The sequence below is a fragment of the Labrus bergylta genome, chromosome 17 (genome assembly GCF_963930695.1).
Source record: "Labrus bergylta chromosome 17, fLabBer1.1, whole genome shotgun sequence".
NCBI lineage: Eukaryota > Metazoa > Chordata > Actinopteri > Labriformes > Labridae > Labrus > Labrus bergylta.
Window position 1 is genome coordinate 23,313,734 of NC_089211.1, and position 17,624 is coordinate 23,331,357.

At 42.9% G+C, this 17,624-nt stretch overlaps 1 protein-coding gene across 4 annotated transcripts in view; it reads right to left on the bottom strand.

Moving 5' to 3' along the window:
• Positions 1-468: 468 nt before the first annotated feature.
• Positions 469-17,624, bottom strand: part of ttc28 (tetratricopeptide repeat domain 28) — a 121,943-nt gene continuing 104,787 nt past the window's right edge. For 2 of the 4 annotated variants that reach the window (XM_065965579.1, XM_065965582.1), the window contains 15 exons: positions 16,667-16,853; positions 14,001-14,141; positions 13,754-13,898; positions 13,487-13,666; positions 11,710-12,302; positions 11,382-11,629; positions 10,486-10,610; positions 10,301-10,378; positions 10,055-10,214; positions 9,862-9,938; positions 8,100-8,123; positions 6,985-7,114; positions 5,311-5,418; positions 4,599-5,235; positions 469-3,615 (listed from right to left, as the gene is read on the bottom strand). In XM_065965579.1, coding sequence (XP_065821651.1) covers positions 2,517-3,615; positions 4,599-5,235; positions 5,311-5,418; positions 6,985-7,114; positions 8,100-8,123; positions 9,862-9,938; positions 10,055-10,214; positions 10,301-10,378; positions 10,486-10,610; positions 11,382-11,629; positions 11,710-12,302; positions 13,487-13,666; positions 13,754-13,898; positions 14,001-14,141; positions 16,667-16,853 — 3,932 coding nt within the window. In that variant the 3' untranslated portion in view covers positions 469-2,516. The remainder of the gene's footprint in view (positions 3,616-4,598; positions 5,236-5,310; positions 5,419-6,984; positions 7,115-8,099; positions 8,124-9,861; positions 9,939-10,054; positions 10,215-10,300; positions 10,379-10,485; positions 10,611-11,381; positions 11,630-11,709; positions 12,303-13,486; positions 13,667-13,753; positions 13,899-14,000; positions 14,142-16,666; positions 16,854-17,624) is intronic. The other 2 variants (XM_065965580.1, XM_065965581.1) reach the window with 2 other exon arrangements.

Genomic DNA, 17,624 nt, shown 5'->3' on the forward strand with positions numbered 1-17,624 from the left:
TGATTGACATATTTAATTAAATGAAATAGGTTACATATTAAATAAAATACATTGAAAACTGACAAATATAATCACCATGTGTAATGAAATATACGTCAAACATGCAGCATCTTTGTAGTTCAGTTTTTCAGTATAAATGTTTTTATTATGTATTTAATTGAATGTAATGGCCTTTCTTCATGTTTTATTGTTGTTTATATTGTATTTATTTTCGAAGTTAAAATGGTGTATACCCCATACCGTTTGTTCAAGCTGTGATGTCTGATTGTTAAATGTTCAACATTTGTTTTATAATGCATTTAAATCACTCTCTCTATTAAGAAGTATGCAAGTACTGTAATTCATTTAAATGTAATTCAGTAAATAGTGCAATATTTCCCACTGACATTTTTTGGCGTAGAAGAACAGGTTACGAAAAGTGCCCAAGAATTGACTGCCTAAAAATTGATTTACATCATTAAAGCAAGACAAGAAACAAACATATTTATTCGTCATATCCTTCAGTTTCTTTACGACCTAACAGGAGGACTGCTGCACAACTGTACATCATAAAGTCAATAACAGCAAGATGTGCCCTGCTGATAATAACCCATCAAACCACATCTGTATAAAAAATAGCAAGGCGTTTTCCTCACTTGTTCCTCTGTTTAATCTTTTTATAAAATGCATAATAATGACTGAAAAACACAGTGAACTTTATAAAATAAATGACAACAAGAGGCATTAATAACACAACACAATATATCCAGATCGGGTCAATTTACACGAGTGTAGCGAGCATTTAAGGTCGACATAAAATGTTTTCTTCAGGCATACAGTCGGCAGACTGCGAGTACAGTACATGGAGGCAGTGACACACATGCTCTCTAATCAGTCATTAAAATAACATTAAAGCCAGAGATTTCTCTCAGAGTCATTTTGTCCTTCCAGGTTTCTCCACAAGAAGGCACAGTCATCACATTCAAAAAACATCCCTTCACACACATAAACTATAATAATAAGAATAATAATAATAACATGTAAAATCACCGTCAGTAAGAAAGAGTACTTAATCTCTTTTCCTTCAGCAGGTATTGCTAAAAAATGTGGCTGACAGACGGCTTCTGTCAAAGTACAAACAACAAAAATGACACAGAGAATCGGCCTTCAGTCTCTGGGTTCAGCTCATAGATGGAATACAAGAAGGGGAATTAGCCCACAGGTACAAGACGGTTAAATTCTTCGATACTTGGATACTTTTCAATACCAAATCTTTAAGAAATATACCCCATACTTGGTTCCCGGGACTTCTTTTTAAGTTTGCCGTGGCATCGAAAAAGGTCTCAATATCATTTGAATTTTACTAGAATAGTAGCAAAGTTTAAATCTGGCATCGTGACAACCCTACACAGGTGTGAAAAGTACAATTCATTACATAAGGGTCTTGAATATGCTTTCTTTCTAATGGCCAGCAGGGGGCGACTCCATAGATTAGAAAAAGAAAATGGTTTGCTTTGAATAACCATTAGTGTGGTTTCTCTTCTTATTTGTCGCCTCCGCCTCTTCTTTTCTTTTTCCACTAAAAGACCAAGAGCTGACACCGCCAGCGCCATTTTCAACTTTTTATCAGACATTATTCTTGATTAGTAGGCGACGTATAATACGAGTGGTGCGCGACAGCGGTGTGAAAATGGTCTTCTTGTATCATAACAACAGACTACCGCCCCCTGCTGGCATGGAGAGTTCTGTGGTGGTTGGCCGTCGGCTGGAGTCTTTGCGGTGTGTTCAAGTGCAACTTTTTGCCTTCGTCGCCATTAGTTCTTTGCCGTCTGCTTGGTGCGTCAGGGCCTTCACTTTATTTATCACATCAGTAAGTTCTTCCGATGTGTTTCTGGTGTCAATCGCTAGCTCAAGTCTTCCTCAGTACAGAATGATTTAAACTATGGCCCCATTTAGAGAAAAACAGACACAAGATCAATGCATTAACTGTGATGTCATCCATTGGTTTGTTAACTGCCACTTTGAGGCTCCAAGTTGGGGAATTTGTCTTGTACACCTCGTTTAATTTGGTAAGTAGCTAGTTTCTGACATGTTCAGGTAGCTAAAACCAAGCAAGGGGTTAGAAAATGCAAAGTCATCAGCTAACGTCAGAGCTACCTTAGACTATAAATTAAAAGGTAGGATCATTTTTTACATGGACTTTTATATGTTTTGCATCCGATGAACTTGCCCCCTGCTGGCCAGCAGAAAGAATGCAAGTAAAAGCCACTTCAGTGTAAGACTGCTTTATGCTAGAAACAAATATTCATCAAAAATACTGTTTTCTGTGACTGACAAATGCACCTTTCTTAACAAGCGAGTGCTAGCATTAGCAGACGACTTAGCATTCAGTAACTCCTCTCTCCTCTCCAGCTTCCTGTCCTTTGTCTAAACATGGTCACATTTGGCTGAAATAAACAATAATGCAAATGTCACAAAGGCTACTTCCACTTCTTATAGAAAAGTCTACAGTTCTGCATGGCCGATATCCCAAACCCTCAACATTTAGAAGAAGGGAAAAAATGTCCAGGAGAGTGAAACTTGAAGCCGTTCCCAGAGGGAAGTTTGATGCTTCCTTTAGAGTTTGTGGGCTTTTTTGAAAGAGGAGGCGGAGGCGGTTTAGCCTCCAGATTCTGGTGACCATTCGGTCTCTCGCCAGTGTTGTGCTCTTTCGATTCCCGTGCATCTCTGCTCACAGACTCATGTCGAGGCGAGAGGTTGAGCAAACCCAAAACGTCTTTCTGAACCGTGCTCATTTTTTTATTCCCACCTCGGAGGTAACTGGCCGGACAGGGCTCATCGTGTTTCTGACCGGCGCCGGCCCAGAATGCCTTCAAGTTATGAATAGTCTGCACTTTATTATCCTGTTTGACCTGGCTCAGTTCGTGGGTGTTTGCTGGGCTGGAGGAGGCAGAAACCGATCCTGTAGAGGAGTAGGAGAGAGCTGGGGATGGGGCGTCGTCGGCAGGAGAGTGGGACGGTGACACGTGGGAGGTGTAAGGCGAGGGAGAGTATTTGAATTTGAGCGGAGCCTGGGCATGCACGTCTGAGGAACCCGTGTAGAAAAAGGAATTCTGTTTTTTTACAGAGAGCGATAAAGACGGAGAGGAATGAGGCGGGCTGTTGTAACCGCTGGAGCTGATTTTCTGCAAGGACGAGGAGCGGGAGGGAGGTTTAGGCCGGGTCGGAGGAGGCGTTGAGACGGACGGGGAGAGAGGGGACGAGGAAGCCTTTAAACTCGCCCTGCTGGGAGGTCTGCTGAACGCGCTGGTCTCAGAGGGCTGAAACCCCCGCGCTCCTCCGGTCAGAGTCGGGGTTGTGGGAGTGGACAGAGAAGTCTGCCTGGCCTGCACCTCCTCTTTCCCCTCGCCCGCCCTCTGCGTCGCCCCTCTGATGTTCGCCTTCTGCAGGCTCTCCACAGCCTGCATGTGGCTCTGCGTCTCCTCCAGGATCTTCTGGGCCAGCTCCTGCGGGTCCAGCTGTCCCACGGGCACGGTCCTCTCCTCCTGGGACTTGACCGTGCTGTCCGTCTCGGTGCTCGACTGGTCCGACTCCGAGCTGCTGACCTTCCCTTTCCCCAACCTCTGAGGAGAAGAGCTGGAACAAAATCAAAAAAGAAAAAAAGAAAAAAAACGTTATTTCTAGTTCTATTAAATGAACTCACCTTGGAGTAGATGTTAAAGTCATAATGGAGCACATGTTGCTTTTGTCTTGGTGTTTTCACAGTGACACAAAACTCATGAAAATGTACTGTAACATTCAGAGTGAGCAGCATGTCTGAATGAAAACTGCTGAATTTTCGATGTCCACTTTATTCTGACATTTTCATGCCAGCCCCCAAAAGTGAATTTTCCGTGGGAAATCAGGACGAGCTAAAAGCAGGAAACATCAAGAAACCACAAGCGAACACATGATGTTTATATCGACGCTTGGATGTATTCACAGTATAAATGAAAGAGCAGATCAGACTTGTGAGAAGACAAGAGAATGAAGCAGATATCGTGCCTGTTGCCCAACTGCTCGTGGGAAATCAACACCATCACCCGCCTGCTGGCTTGCGGGGAATTATCTTGAATAGTTTTCTGCTGCGTTCACACATCAGTTCAACTTCACACAGAAATTCGACTAAAGAGCCTTTCTTGATTTGAAATTGTTACTATTTTCACTTTTTAGAATTCCTTTAAAAGAATTGTATGTATTTTAAAATTTCTTTTAAAAGGGATTTTATATTTTAAAGTGATTTTTATTCCTTAATCTTGCCTTGCCTTGTTTTATATTTGCTGTCCTTGTAAAGCACTTTGTAACTTGTTTTTGAAAAGTGCTCTATAAATAAAGATTATTATTATTGAAGGGCTAGTCCGTAAATTCTGGGTAAAGACAAATCGTCTTTTTGTTTTCAGGAGTTTTGAAGCTCCTGCTGTGTCTTCACACAGTGTTCCTCTTGTGCTTTTCCAATACCATAATGCCATGTGAAACCACACACTTGGGAGGATTGTGCCATTCCTGATGCAATGTGTTAGAATAAATTTGCAGTTATGGCATTGTTGCAGACTCTAAGGAGCGTGTGATAATAAACTTACAGTTGCTGCCTGTCTTTGGGGCTTGCAGGAGACTTGCGGGGCAGCGGGGGCGGAGCTTTTATCGGAGACGTGGGCGTGCTGACGCTTCCTTTGGAGGACATTGTAAGAGGGTACCCATGAGCCCCTGCAGACCCACGCCCAGCCGCCCCTCTGCCCTGTCTGTGTCCTGCAGGCAGAGGCAGCGTGTCGCACTCCCTCCTCCCTCGCCCTAACGGCTCGCTGCTGATGATGGAGTACCCCTCGTAGTCGTCCTCCTCCCCTCTTCCTCCTCCTCCCTGATTGGTCAGCCGACCTCTTTGCAGGCCTCCCGAGTTTCCACGCGAGGAGTAAAGACCCCCTCCGCCTCGGGATCTATCGAGGTCCTGCTGATGCGAACGCTGGCTGATGATGTCACTTCCTGCGGGCTCGGGCCGCGACAGGAAGCTGAGGGAGGAGGCGAGGGAGCTGAGGCTGTAGACGGAGATGGCGTCGCAGGAGAGGTTGTCGGGGCAGACGGGGGGTAAGAAGGAGGGCTGAGGGGGGAAGCCGCTGAAGGAGAGGGGTAAGGAGTGAGGCTGGGAGGTGGACTGGGAGGAGGAGAGGGACTCCAGCGACGAGGAGCTGTCCATGCTCAGACGCTTGGGAAGCTCCGTGGAGTCTGAGGAGACAGAGAACGAGTGTTATGATCGAAGCGAGGAAAATATTTATTTGAAAAGCTCTGTTTTATTCTCACCAAAGAGAGCCAGAAGAGACTGAAGAGCGAAGTGCATAATGCGTCTGCTCGCCTGCTTCCCAGTCTTCAACACGACCTCCTCCTGACCGACCTCACACAGATCGAAACCTGAGAGAAAACAGAGCGATGTCATCGACTACTCAAGTTCTGTGACTGAATTGAAACATGAAGAAACTTTTATTTCCATTTTTGACAAATTAATACGTCAAACTCAACTTTATAAATCCGACTTTTTCAATACTCATAGTTATTAGATATATTAGGTATTATTGTCCTGTCGCCATGGAGACAGAGCTTTGGATGTATGGGAAGGGTGGCACCGTGGCATCAAGCTAACTTCCCAATAGCTCCAAAACTCACCTTTTTAACAAAGCCTTCTGCTAGTGCTTTTAGTTTCATTAGTTGCTTAGTTGATGAAATTTGTTTTTTATTTATGTTTTTTATTTTCTGCAGCACTTTGAGATTTTTTTTGCAAAAATGTAAAGTGCGTTACAAATTAAATGTATTATTATTATTATTATTAAAACTTAATACCACAATAGATGCACCGTAAAGCTCTCCCAGATTGTATGTAAATATGTATCTAGTTCGGTCTTACTCCTTCAGCATCGATTATTATCAAGAATTCCCGTCTTTAGGGGCGCGCTGGTGGCGCAATGGTTAGGGCGCGCGGCCCACGCATTGAGGCTGTCGTCTCGAGCGGGAGGCCCAGGTTCACCTCCACCTGTGGCCCCCTTCCGCATGTCATTCCCCGCTCTCTCTCCCTGGTTTCCGACTCTATCCACTGTCCTATCTCTGCATTAAAGGCATAAAAGCCCAAAAATAAATCTTAAAAAAAAGAATTCCCGTCTTTGAAGTTGAGTTGGCTTCCTGTGTCATCTGTGAACTAGTTTTTTAATTGGATGAGTTTCTCTATAGCTTCTCTGAAACTTTTTTCTTAACACATTTGGTAGAATATCTAACAACTTATTATCTTCAATATTCACTGAAACGTCTTCCTGTCCTATTAATTTGAAGGCAAGGCAAGTTTATTTATATAGCACATTTCAACAACAAGGCAATTCAAAGTGCTTCAGTGAGGAAAGAAAAGAAACGTTAAAATTAAAAATAAAATAAATTAAAAAAAATGGTTAAATCTGGAAATATGTTCAAATAAAAATAATAAAAATGAAATTAATTTAAAAAAATAAAAAATAAAAGTAAAGAAATTAAAATTAAAAAATAATAATAATTACAGTGCAGAGTAAACGTTTAAAATCGTATTTAAAGCTGTTTAATTAAAGGCAGCTGTAAACAGGTGTGTCTTCAACCTCGATTTAACAGAGCTGAGAGTTTCAGCAGACCTGCAGTTTTCTGGGAGTTTGTTCCAGATATAGGGAGCATAGAAACTGAGGTTGTTACAACTGTATCTTGTAGAGTACTTTAACATTTTGTGAAACACGGGGGCTCCATGAGTCTCTTTAGTTAACTTGAAATACTGAGTCAAAAGGTCACTGACTTCTCTAATGTTCCACCAACACAATATCTAAATAAAGTGTAAATATTTCCAGATGTTTCCTTTTCCTTATCAGTCTACATGTCTTAAGATCTTGATATAAATCTATTTTTTTTTTCAAACAAATTACCAAGTCTTTTATAGAAGCCACAGTCGGTGTTAATGTGTTGGTGACTCACCGAGTGCAGCCAGGAACTCGTGGCAGCCTGGAAGCCTCCAGAGCTGAACGCTTATTGACACCTGAATGGGAGCCAGAGAGAAGTCTTGATCCTTATCGCCCGACTGCAACTGAACCAGGACCTGATGGAGCTTTGAAGAGGAGAGACACAATAAAAGAATCTGAATCAGAAGAATCAGAGGAAGACTTGAGGCTCTGACTCAGCATTATGAGTTGTACTCTCGAGTTGGATGGCGTTCTCTGACGACCTGTATGCTCATACTGGTACACTTTTATATATATATGAGGCAATTCTTTGTCTGCTTTCACACTATCTGTTTGTTTTTATCACACAGGAAAGTACTGGACAGTATTCTTTGTGTTCTCAGGACCTCTTTATGCTCTCTGTCCCAAACGCTCGGACAGAAACAGGGTAAAGGGATTTTGGGTGTTCTGCACCCTCAGTCTGGAATCTGTTGCACAATGACTTGAAGCTCAAGGAGCTGGTGTCCTTACATGTTTTTAAATCTAAAATGAAAGACATGGAAGCAGACTCTGAAGGAGGTCGATGTTTTTAGCTCGACTGCTTGGACGTCTGACTCCCAGAGGTTTTTCTATTTTTAATGCTAAATTAAGTGTTTTTGTAAATTGTACTTTGTCTCTCGTTGTGTCTGTGTCTGTAACTTTGTGATTTTGCTGTTGACTGTCTCAGCCAGGTCTCCCTTGGAAAAGAGATTCTTAATCTAAATGGGAACAACCTGGTAAAATAAAGGTTCAAACAATTAAAATTAAATAAAGGATAGTTACTGAACAATTCACATTAAAACAAGACTTATTCATTTATTCTTGTCCTTAATCATTGCCCGACCCTCGTATGTGTCACTTCTTAAAGGGGCCACACGAGGGTGTCAGTGAGCATCTCTGTGAGTGAACTGATTTATTTGTTGTCTCTGACACACTCCTGTCTGCTTGCTGTTTGTTTGTAAATGCATGTATGGTCTGGGTACGCTGTAATATTGAATGATCTTATGGCTAAGTTTGATTTTAAGAGTGATGGAGCACATCAAAATAGTTTTTTTTTATCAGTTTCATCCTTTGTTTGAACTCAAGTAAACAACGTCATTATTGAACACTTACCATTCCCACCATGCTTTTAACCGCCTTTGTGAGGTGGGTTTGAGAGGAGAGGAAACAGGGGTTTAGTTCTGTGTTTGTGTGAAAGTGTTGTGTTTGAGTCACCGCACACACACGGCCATGCATTAAAGATGATTTACTCATGATGACACCCGATGATGCACACACTTCAGGAGGATGCAGGAGGATCTCAAAAGTCGTATGAAATGTAATACAGTAAGCTAAGACCAACAGAGGGGCGTGAATAGATCCCTGACTCTAACTGACGACTAGCAGGATGAGAAACATCACGGATGATGAATAGCTGAGTGTGCTCTACTTGAAACGATAATAAATCATCTCTGGTTGATGACTTAAAGAAATGTTCTTTACACAAGAAGGGGACAGAGCGTACAGATGAGAGTTTATCTGTCATCTGATCTCATGGTCATGTTCACACAACAGCATGAAGAACGGGCAAAGACACACATGCAACACCACGACATGTCATCATAAACCAGTGGAGGTGAGTCATTTACCTTTGGTAATGTTCTAAAGTTCAATTTAACGACTGAACGTCCTTTCTTACGCAACTCGACACTTACTGTCTACAGCACTTCAGACAGAAAAACTGCTGTTTCTTCTTTTATATCTCTGAATTTATTTAAAGGAAGGACCAATCAGTAAGATATCTACTGAGTGAAATGATAAAGGTAGCTTACTATATGATCAGACATTAAGGAAACATGCTATGTTGAAGTGCTGGCTTCTCTGACAACAATGCAGCAGCCAGTATGTCCTCCTTCTAACTTTAGATTCTGCTCCTGAATGCTCTGGATTTGTTTGGACCAGAGAAGGTAGGCGCTTTTAAGGCGACCCCCCACACGGCCGTTTTGGATGCTACTGGGTTTACCGGGAAAACGTCAAACCAGCAGGTGTTGCAGCGATGGAAGAGAACTGGTTCAGATAGAAGTGATTGTACCAGACATTGAAGTTTTGGCAAAATACAGAAAGGTTTACAGACCGATGCAGAGCTGGATAAACACTGAAGCTTCATTGTCCACTGCATGGCAACCTGCGTGAACATCCACTCTAAATAGGAGGGGGCGGAGGGAGACAACTCTCTCCAATGTTTTTGAATTTGGACTGCAGTACCCATTTTAAATGCTTCATTTCAGAGTTACAAAATGCTCCTTTAATATTTTATTTTTTACTGCTTGTACATAAGACGCAAAGCTTACAGAGTCAAATTCCTTATATGGGCATACAGGCCTGACTCTGATCCTGATTTATTTATGAATGATCGACCAGTCATTGCAAACACTAGTGGCCTATGATCCTAAACACTTTCTTCCTTTATCAGACGCATAAAAAAGCTAGTCAAAAACAAAAGATGTAAATTAATACTATATTGTCTGAAAGAACTTTGATTTGATTATTATTACATAATCAAAACTACACGACTTTCTTAAACTAAAATAAACATGTTTGTCAGAACTTCCTTTCTGCTCTCATCAATCATCTCATGACCGCTCTGACTGATCAGGCAACCCTTTGAGGGGCCCGACCCCTTAGGTTGAGAACCACAGGACTTGACAAGCTTTTTCAAACTGTCTACACCAGCAGCAGCTCGAGCAGTGATGCATCGGTATCAACAATCTAATCATGTTTTTACTTGAAATATTTGAGTACATTGATAGTGTTTAAGCAAAGGGTTCTAAGCGCTTCATGCACCACTGGCATGAAATATCTTCTGCCATTACATCACCACACAACATGTCAGTACCTTATGAATGAGCTGCTCTCCGGCCTCAGACACTGTGACTAGTTTGCAGAGAGCCTGCAGAGCTGCAGGAGTGAGACCTGAGGGAGTACAGAGGTTTTATTAGTAAGAAAATGATGATTACATACATACACAAACAGGTTGTATATCTATCATTATGATTGACATTAGAGACATTTAAAAAGAGCTGTGTTACCGAGCAGTGACTGCAGAGTGGTGCTGCACTGCTGCAGACGATCCCCGGGGTCTGATGTCGGGAAGAAAACCGCCGCAGGGAGACCAGCACCGCTACCGGAGATATCTAACCGGAACCCCACCGCAGAGAGGAGGGCCTGCCACCCGGGCACCCCGCCGACCTTAAGCACAGAGGAGACGAGACGAGGAAGATATGAGCACAGAGGGTGACATTTAAAGACAAAGGGAGACAGGGGAACACACAGACCTTGTTCTCGACACTTTGCTGCGACGTGTACATCGGGTTACATTGACCGCTCTGAATCCGCTGCAGAGACTTCTCCACCTGTGGAGCGGAACATGTTTAAAACTTGAGAGCTCGATTTGCATTTTGCAGTATTTAATGAAGCAGTAATTGTTTGAATAACTCAAAGAGTTGTGGACGTGTCTCACCAGGTGGAGCAGCACTCTGAGGGCGTCTCTGGCTCTCTCCGGGTACTGCAGGATCTCTGACAGAGCCTGAGCCACCAGAGACATCGGGCTGTTCAGCTTCACATCGCTGCCAATCAACATGTAACCTGAAGGAAAAGCACGCTCTGAGAGATTAAAACACACTTCAACTGAAGGTCATTTAAGCTTTCTAAACAATACAATGAAGTTTTTAAAAGAAATGTTGGACACAGTTTGAACTCCTCTGTGCCAACCTGCTCTACTAACACCTTATTAAGAAACAGATGGAACTTCATTAGAATTGCGTTACATTAACGCCCACTGGGCTTTAAAAATGTCTCTTTCTTACATGCACTCTGTGAGTAGTTACACACATTAAGATTTTTTCTCATAGTCCACTGCACAGTTCTGCTTTATTTCCTTGTTAATTGTTTAGCACCAATACACCAAGTCAAATTCCTTGTATGTGTAAATGTACTTGGCAATAAACCCCGATTCTGATTCTGATTCTGATTCTGATTCTGAATTAGAAAACCTTAATCGAACTCATACAAAGGCAGTAGTAGCTCTTGTGTTCTGCAGGTAAAATCACTGTTTTTGAGTCCGGTGGCTTTGAAAGAGAGAGACATAGAAACTGTTTCTGTGTTTTTCTTGCAATATTTCAGACAAACAATAATAAATCAATTTTTTTCTTTCTTTTTCAGTCTTTGGTATATTGTTGCTTCTATTCTGCTAAAGAAAAACTGGAAAACGAGGGAGAAGAAGAGTGGGCAGCAATGGGCCAAGGGGTCAGAGTAGGACTGTAGCCTCTGTCCATGTAGCATACACGCTAACCCTTGAGCTACATCCACGCGCCTATAGTGTTTTTTATGTGTTTATGCAGGGTTCTGTTTGCTCACCCGCCCAGTTGGAGGGGTGTGAGAAGTGTTTGCTGCTCTGAAGCGTCTTCATGGCTTCCGTCAGAGCGGCGCTGGTTTTGATCCCGTTGAGGAGCGCCGTGTAGAAGGTGTGCGTGAACAGTTTGGAGGCGGCTATCGGGACGGGCCACAGAGAGACGCACACACACTGGACACCCGCAGCCAGGAAGGCCCGGGTCAGACCCACCACCCCGTCTGCTGACACCTTGCTGCTGGACTCCGGGTACAACCTGAGGAGAGGACCAATCAGAGGTCAAGAAAAATGTGCAATTCTTAACGGGCTTTTGTTGAATCTAGTAAATGTGTGTACCTCAGAACCACCAGTTTGACGCTCAGGCACAGGTCCAGGATGTCTGCAGCAGTGAGGAGGAAGTCATGAAGAGGTGGACTGTTGTACACGCTCTCCATGTCACACAAACTGTCCCCGTCCTCGCTCATCTCGTCTGCTCCTCTGAGTCCCTCCGGGCTGCTGTGGCTCTTTGAAAATGAACCCCTGATTCTCCCGTCTTGACCTTCAGTGTCGCCTGCAGTTGATGTTCCACATGGTGACCTCTCCCTGGATATTCCTCCTCCTCCACCTCCTCCCCCTCCTCCTCCTCCTCCTGCATGCTCCTGGCTGGGCGCGAGGACCAAAGCGGCGAGTTTCCAGGATATGTGAGTTGCAAAGTGGACGCACTCGGCCTGATTCAGAGCTGCTAAAACGCGCTCCTTTGTGGCATTCGCTCCGGTTAAAGGATGACACCCCAGCTGTTCCCCGAGACCCAGGGTTTCCTCCTGGGCTGAAGGTAAGGGTCCCCACAGCCAGCGGTCCATCACAGAGGAGGGCAGGCGAGGAGCTCCGACCACTGCAGCCACCGAGCCTCCGTCAGAGCAGTAGAAGGGGCCTCCACGACGAGGATGAGGCTGGGGGAGCAAATGAAATGATGTTATGTTTTAAATGCAGATTTTCACTATTTAAATAGTGATTCTGGTGTTGTTTGTTAGTTTTGACACTTTCAGGGTCTAAATGACTTCGTACCAGGCCCTCCAGAGGGTCCTCGTCAGCCTAGGTGAATGAGATATCCTCCTTCCTTATTTTAATTTTTAATTTGTAAAACAGTAGATTTATTTAGCTTGCAACCAAAAGTCAGGCTGTGGTGTCATTCTTGGGGAAAATGTGCCTGAACAAAGAGCAATTTAGCTAACAGGCCTAGTGCATTACCATAATAGTCTTACAAGGTTACAGAATTATGACAAGACCTTTGTGTTAAGGCTGAATACTTTAATTCAAAGCACAAAGAGCCATTTCGTCGCTCTCTTCAAAGACACCAGGCGTCATTGACAAAAACAGTAATTTTACCTCAGAGGAAGCTGGAGATGCTTCTCTACCACTGAATCAATCAAATCAGTATTTAATTGTGTAACTGTGTTGTACAATTTCATTTTGTTGAATCTCAATTAACCATCAAATTCACAAAAATAACCCAAAAAGGTATTGAGAAAACAATAAACGGGCGCCACGTGTGCTCTGCAAGTAAAAATGACTGTTTTGTGAATGGAGTCTGGTTGCTTTGAAAAGGGAGGAATAAAAGGCTGTTTGGGGGTTAAAAAAATAAGCATTTTACTTTCTTTTTTGGGGAGGTTTTGTGCATTTGTTTGAGTGACAGGACAGTGGATAAAGTTGGAAATCATGGTGAGAGAGAGAGAGGGGAATGACCTGCAGGAAAGGAGCCACAGGCAAGATTCAAAGCCTGAACCTTTTAGTGAAAAACATGAATTTCACCTCACAAATATAGAATTATTGGGAGCCAGTGAAGTTCAGTTGTTAGAGCGAGCATCCCATGTACAGAGGCTACTAATCTTGTCGCACTTTAGGTGGATCCTGATCCTGTCCCTGTTTGGTGCATGTCATCCCCAACTCTCTGTCACATTATCAGTATTCTTGAAAAAAGGCCGAAAATGCCCCAAACAAACAAACATAAAATTATGCAACACCTCAAACTTAAACCGGCAACATCTACCAAGGATGAGGGGGTGTGGAGCTGAAAATACAAGTACATGTTTATTTATTACATGATATTACAAACTAAGGAGACCACTACACCCACCTTGACGGATGCTCCCAGGCTGGCTAAAGAAGGGACAGAAATGAGACTGAACCTTTCATAAAGGTATTCATTAGAGGAGCTGCCTTTGAGCAAGGCAAAGGGGATCAGGTACAATTCTCCCTCCAGCACCAACACGAGCTGTCTGTGTCTGCCCACAGGTCCACTGCTGTGCATCAGGCCCTGGAGGAGAGGAGAGGAGACAAAAGAATCAGTTAAAGGAAGCGTGAAAAGGATATACTGATATGCAGTCCACACACAAATACATACCCCTTCCATCGGTGCTATGAGTAAGTCATAAAGGGCTCGCAGAGGAGGTTTGCTGATGTTACTCGGCCTGCAGAGAGGAGAGTTTGAGCTCTCCTTAGCCGGAGAAACGGTGGCGCTGTACAGACTCGTCATGCTCTGACAGCTTCTGGAAGAGGCAAAAAAACAATCATGGCAGAGATTAAAGTGGTTGAGCGAAAAATAGCAAGACTCAGCGAAAAATCATTCAAATATAAAGATCAAGACAGACCTGTTGAAGAGGTTGTTTCTGGACACCATGCGGAGGTAACCTGTGGGGTCTGTGGCTGAGGTGAGTTTGTTGTTCAGCTCCTCAAACTGTTGCTCCAACAGATCTCCGGCTTCACTCTCCGTCTCGCTGCTGGAGCAAACTCTGCAGAGAAGAAAAAGAGTAAGTCAGCGTTATTACGGCACGCTAATATCACCAGGAAAATGAAACAAAGTAGTAGTAAATCTCACACTCTCACTCCATGAATGCCTTTTCTGACATTTAATTGTTTGTTTTTTTTCCACCTCAATCTATGGCTGGGGCGCTGAGAGTACACAAGGCTAAGACGTCACTTTCAACGGATTCTACAATTCTACAATTCACTGAGCAGACGCTTTTATCCAAAGCGACGTACATCAGAGAGTAAGTACAACACAAGCAAGGATCTAGAAAAAAGGAAACAATGTCAAAAAAGTACAAAAAAGCTGTGGTATTTGCTCGCACTGATCGGCACACAACAACTTTTTTTCATGAAAAAAAAGGTTAAAAACTGAGACGATAAGCACCTTCATCACTGAACCTTATCCCTGTGTGACCAACCGACATGTAACAATATGTGGTTGTCTGCATTTGTCTGTCGTATATTGGTCATGTGAGTGTTTGCGATATCGGTTGTAAGATGCACCCCGGAAAAATCTCACACAAAAATGAAATCATAGAGCATATATTGAAAGGGGAAGTAGCCGGAGTTCGATCCCCAGCTCCTGCAACCACATGTCCGATGTGTCCTTGGGCAAGACACTTAACCCCAAGTTTCTCCCGCTGCTTCATCAACGACGTATGAATGTGTATGAATGGGATTACTTCTACTTACTTCTGATGGTCACTTTACATAGAAACATGTACCATCAGTGTGTGAATGTGTAGGTGTGACCTGCAGTGTAAAAGCACTTTGAGTAGTCAGAAGACTAGAAAAGTTCTCAAGCACAAGCTGAAGTAAAGTCCATTTCAACACATGTTTCAGCAAAACATTTGAACTTTACAGGATATTACAGGAAGCAGAGAAAAAAAAAGAAAATGTTTTATGAAATAGTCAGAAATGTTTTAGTGCCGAGATACAAACTGATCCAACAGGAGTCATTTTTACAGATATGAATAGATGGACTCTGCAGTCTTTCTGTCCTGCACTGATGGCCTGCTGAATTTATCATTACCCAAAAGCCATTAGCTTTTATGTGATTCCCTGTCTTGCAGTTTTCACAGCTCAGGGAGATTTGATTTGTGTTTAAATAGCACTTTCCGCAGCCTGGATACATGCTGGAGGGCAGTAAAAACTCCACTGCTGGGTTCGGGAAAGTGTTTTTAATGCTGCATATGTGCAAATACTTTTCATAGTGTGGATGAGCAGGAGTCATAATTGCCACACATAAACAGAGAAAGGCTCCAGGCTTCAACACACACACAGAAATAAATACACAAACACACAGGGGAAAGACACTCGCTGCAGTAAACACACTGCAGTGTTGTTGGGTTTTTATTATTTTATTTTTTTTTAGACAGAAAGTTGAGACGCAGTTTGTGTGGGGGAACATTTGCTGACACGACACATGGTAGTGATTTACAAAGGCGTCCGCGATGCCAACCGAGGCCTGCAGTTGTGGGCAGGATAATTGAGAGTAAAGAAATATGGCAGGAGAGAGCGAGCAGTATAAGAGGAAGACTGATGACAGGCAGCATGTGGCTCCTCTCGCTTGTTTTGTATTCACTCTCCTCTCTTGGTTCTTGTGTTTGAATGAACAAAGATGAAGCGCTAGTTTCGACGTCTATGCTAGCTGCTGGATGTTAGCTAGAAGCGCCTCTGCTGAAAGGTTTAAGTTCCCTTTCAGAAAAGTTTAAAAAAAAAAAGCTCTCCTTGGATTTAAAACTTCTCTTAAACGGTTGTTACACATTAAGGTATACAAAAAAAAGGACTGGAAGAAAATCATCTCAATCTCAACACCATTTAGGCTAACACAACATTGAGAAAGCAGTGTGTGTTAAGCTAGCGTTAGTATTACAGTAATGTGAAGAGTTGAAGATTCATGCCCAAACTATAAAAAGATCAGTCCCTAGCATACATATCATAGTGTAGTTTTCATCTTTGTTTGTAGTGTCTGTCAGCTTGTTAGCTTGTGGTAACGCAGTGGTTCCCAATAGGGCTGGGAATCTTAAGGTGTCTCATGATTGGATTTCGATATCGATTCTTGGGGTCATGATTCGAGTCAGAATCTATTTTTGAATTTAGTACATCGGCTACTTCAGGGTCTTCTTCAGGCATCTGCGAGGCCGACTGAATTTCTTGCTAGAGTTAAAGAGCTAGCCTTAGCACTTACTCGATTTTTGGAAGTTATGAAATCTCACAAGAAAAGAATCTCGATTTTTACATAAAATTATGGGCTTTTTTTCTTGAATATATATCCAAGAAATGTGGGGCAATCGTGCCTAATGTGAAAACGCCCATAGTTTGTTTGACTTTCTTTTCTACATATGTGTCCATGTTAGATTGAGTTGGATTGTGTCTTTTTTTTTTGTAATGCTTGCAGGTCGACTCAATGCAATTGGTAGAATGCAAACAACAACAATTATGTCGCAAATGAAGGAATGAAATCAAACCATCTCACAAACCGTATCGTAATAGAAAGCAGCCAAACCTGCTGTAGTGGCTGTCCACTCCTAAAGCTTCTCTGGCGTTACTGATGTACTGCTCCAGAGAGAGAGGACCTCCACCTCCTCCTCCTCCTCCCCCTCTTCCGCTCTGTGGACTCCCTCCTCCATCCTGGAGCTCTGAAGCCTCCACCCCAGCCTCTCCCAGGTACACCTCGTTAAACTTCACAATACCTGTTGAAGAATGAAGATTATTGTTAGTATAAAATGTACTGCGCTGCATACTGGGTTGGGTAAAGGCAAAAAATAACTGGGGAAACTGGGACATGGATTTTTGAATGCTTGTCGTGGAGTGATATCAAACACAAGTCTGCATAAAATTGCTCCAAACTCAGTATTCAGGGCACAGTTTGGGAAAATATGTGAATTATTAACCAGGCCAAAAGTCTACAGCCCTGTTTTCTGGTGGCAACTGAGATGCTGTGATTTTAGTTTCAGCACCCGATTTAATAAGTGTTGGATTGAAAAACAGAAGTGATGGGGCTACACATATCCCTCGAGCATGGGCTTTGAAGGTGATTAAAGGTCAAAAACAAATATAAATCCATGGTTTTTGCCATGACGTGGACTCTGAAGCTTCAGTGTTTAGCCAGCTTTGCATGACTCTGCGTTCTAACCTCTCTCCATTTTTCAAAAGCATCTACAATATTTAGCCTAGTTTTACCACATTTCTGCTCGTGGAGCTTATTAGAAACATGCAGAGGCTTGCCCATTTCCATCGCTGCAACACCTGCTGGTTTGTAGTTTGCCTATCAAACTGGGTGGCCTCCAAAACGGCCGTGTGGTGGTGCCTTAAAACCGCCTACCTTCTCTGGTCCAAACAAATCCAGAGCATTCAGGACCAGAATCTAAAGTTAGAAGGAGGACATACTGGCTGCTGCATTGTTGTCAGAGAAGCCAGCACTTCAACATAGCATGTTTCCTTAATGTCTGATCATATAGTAA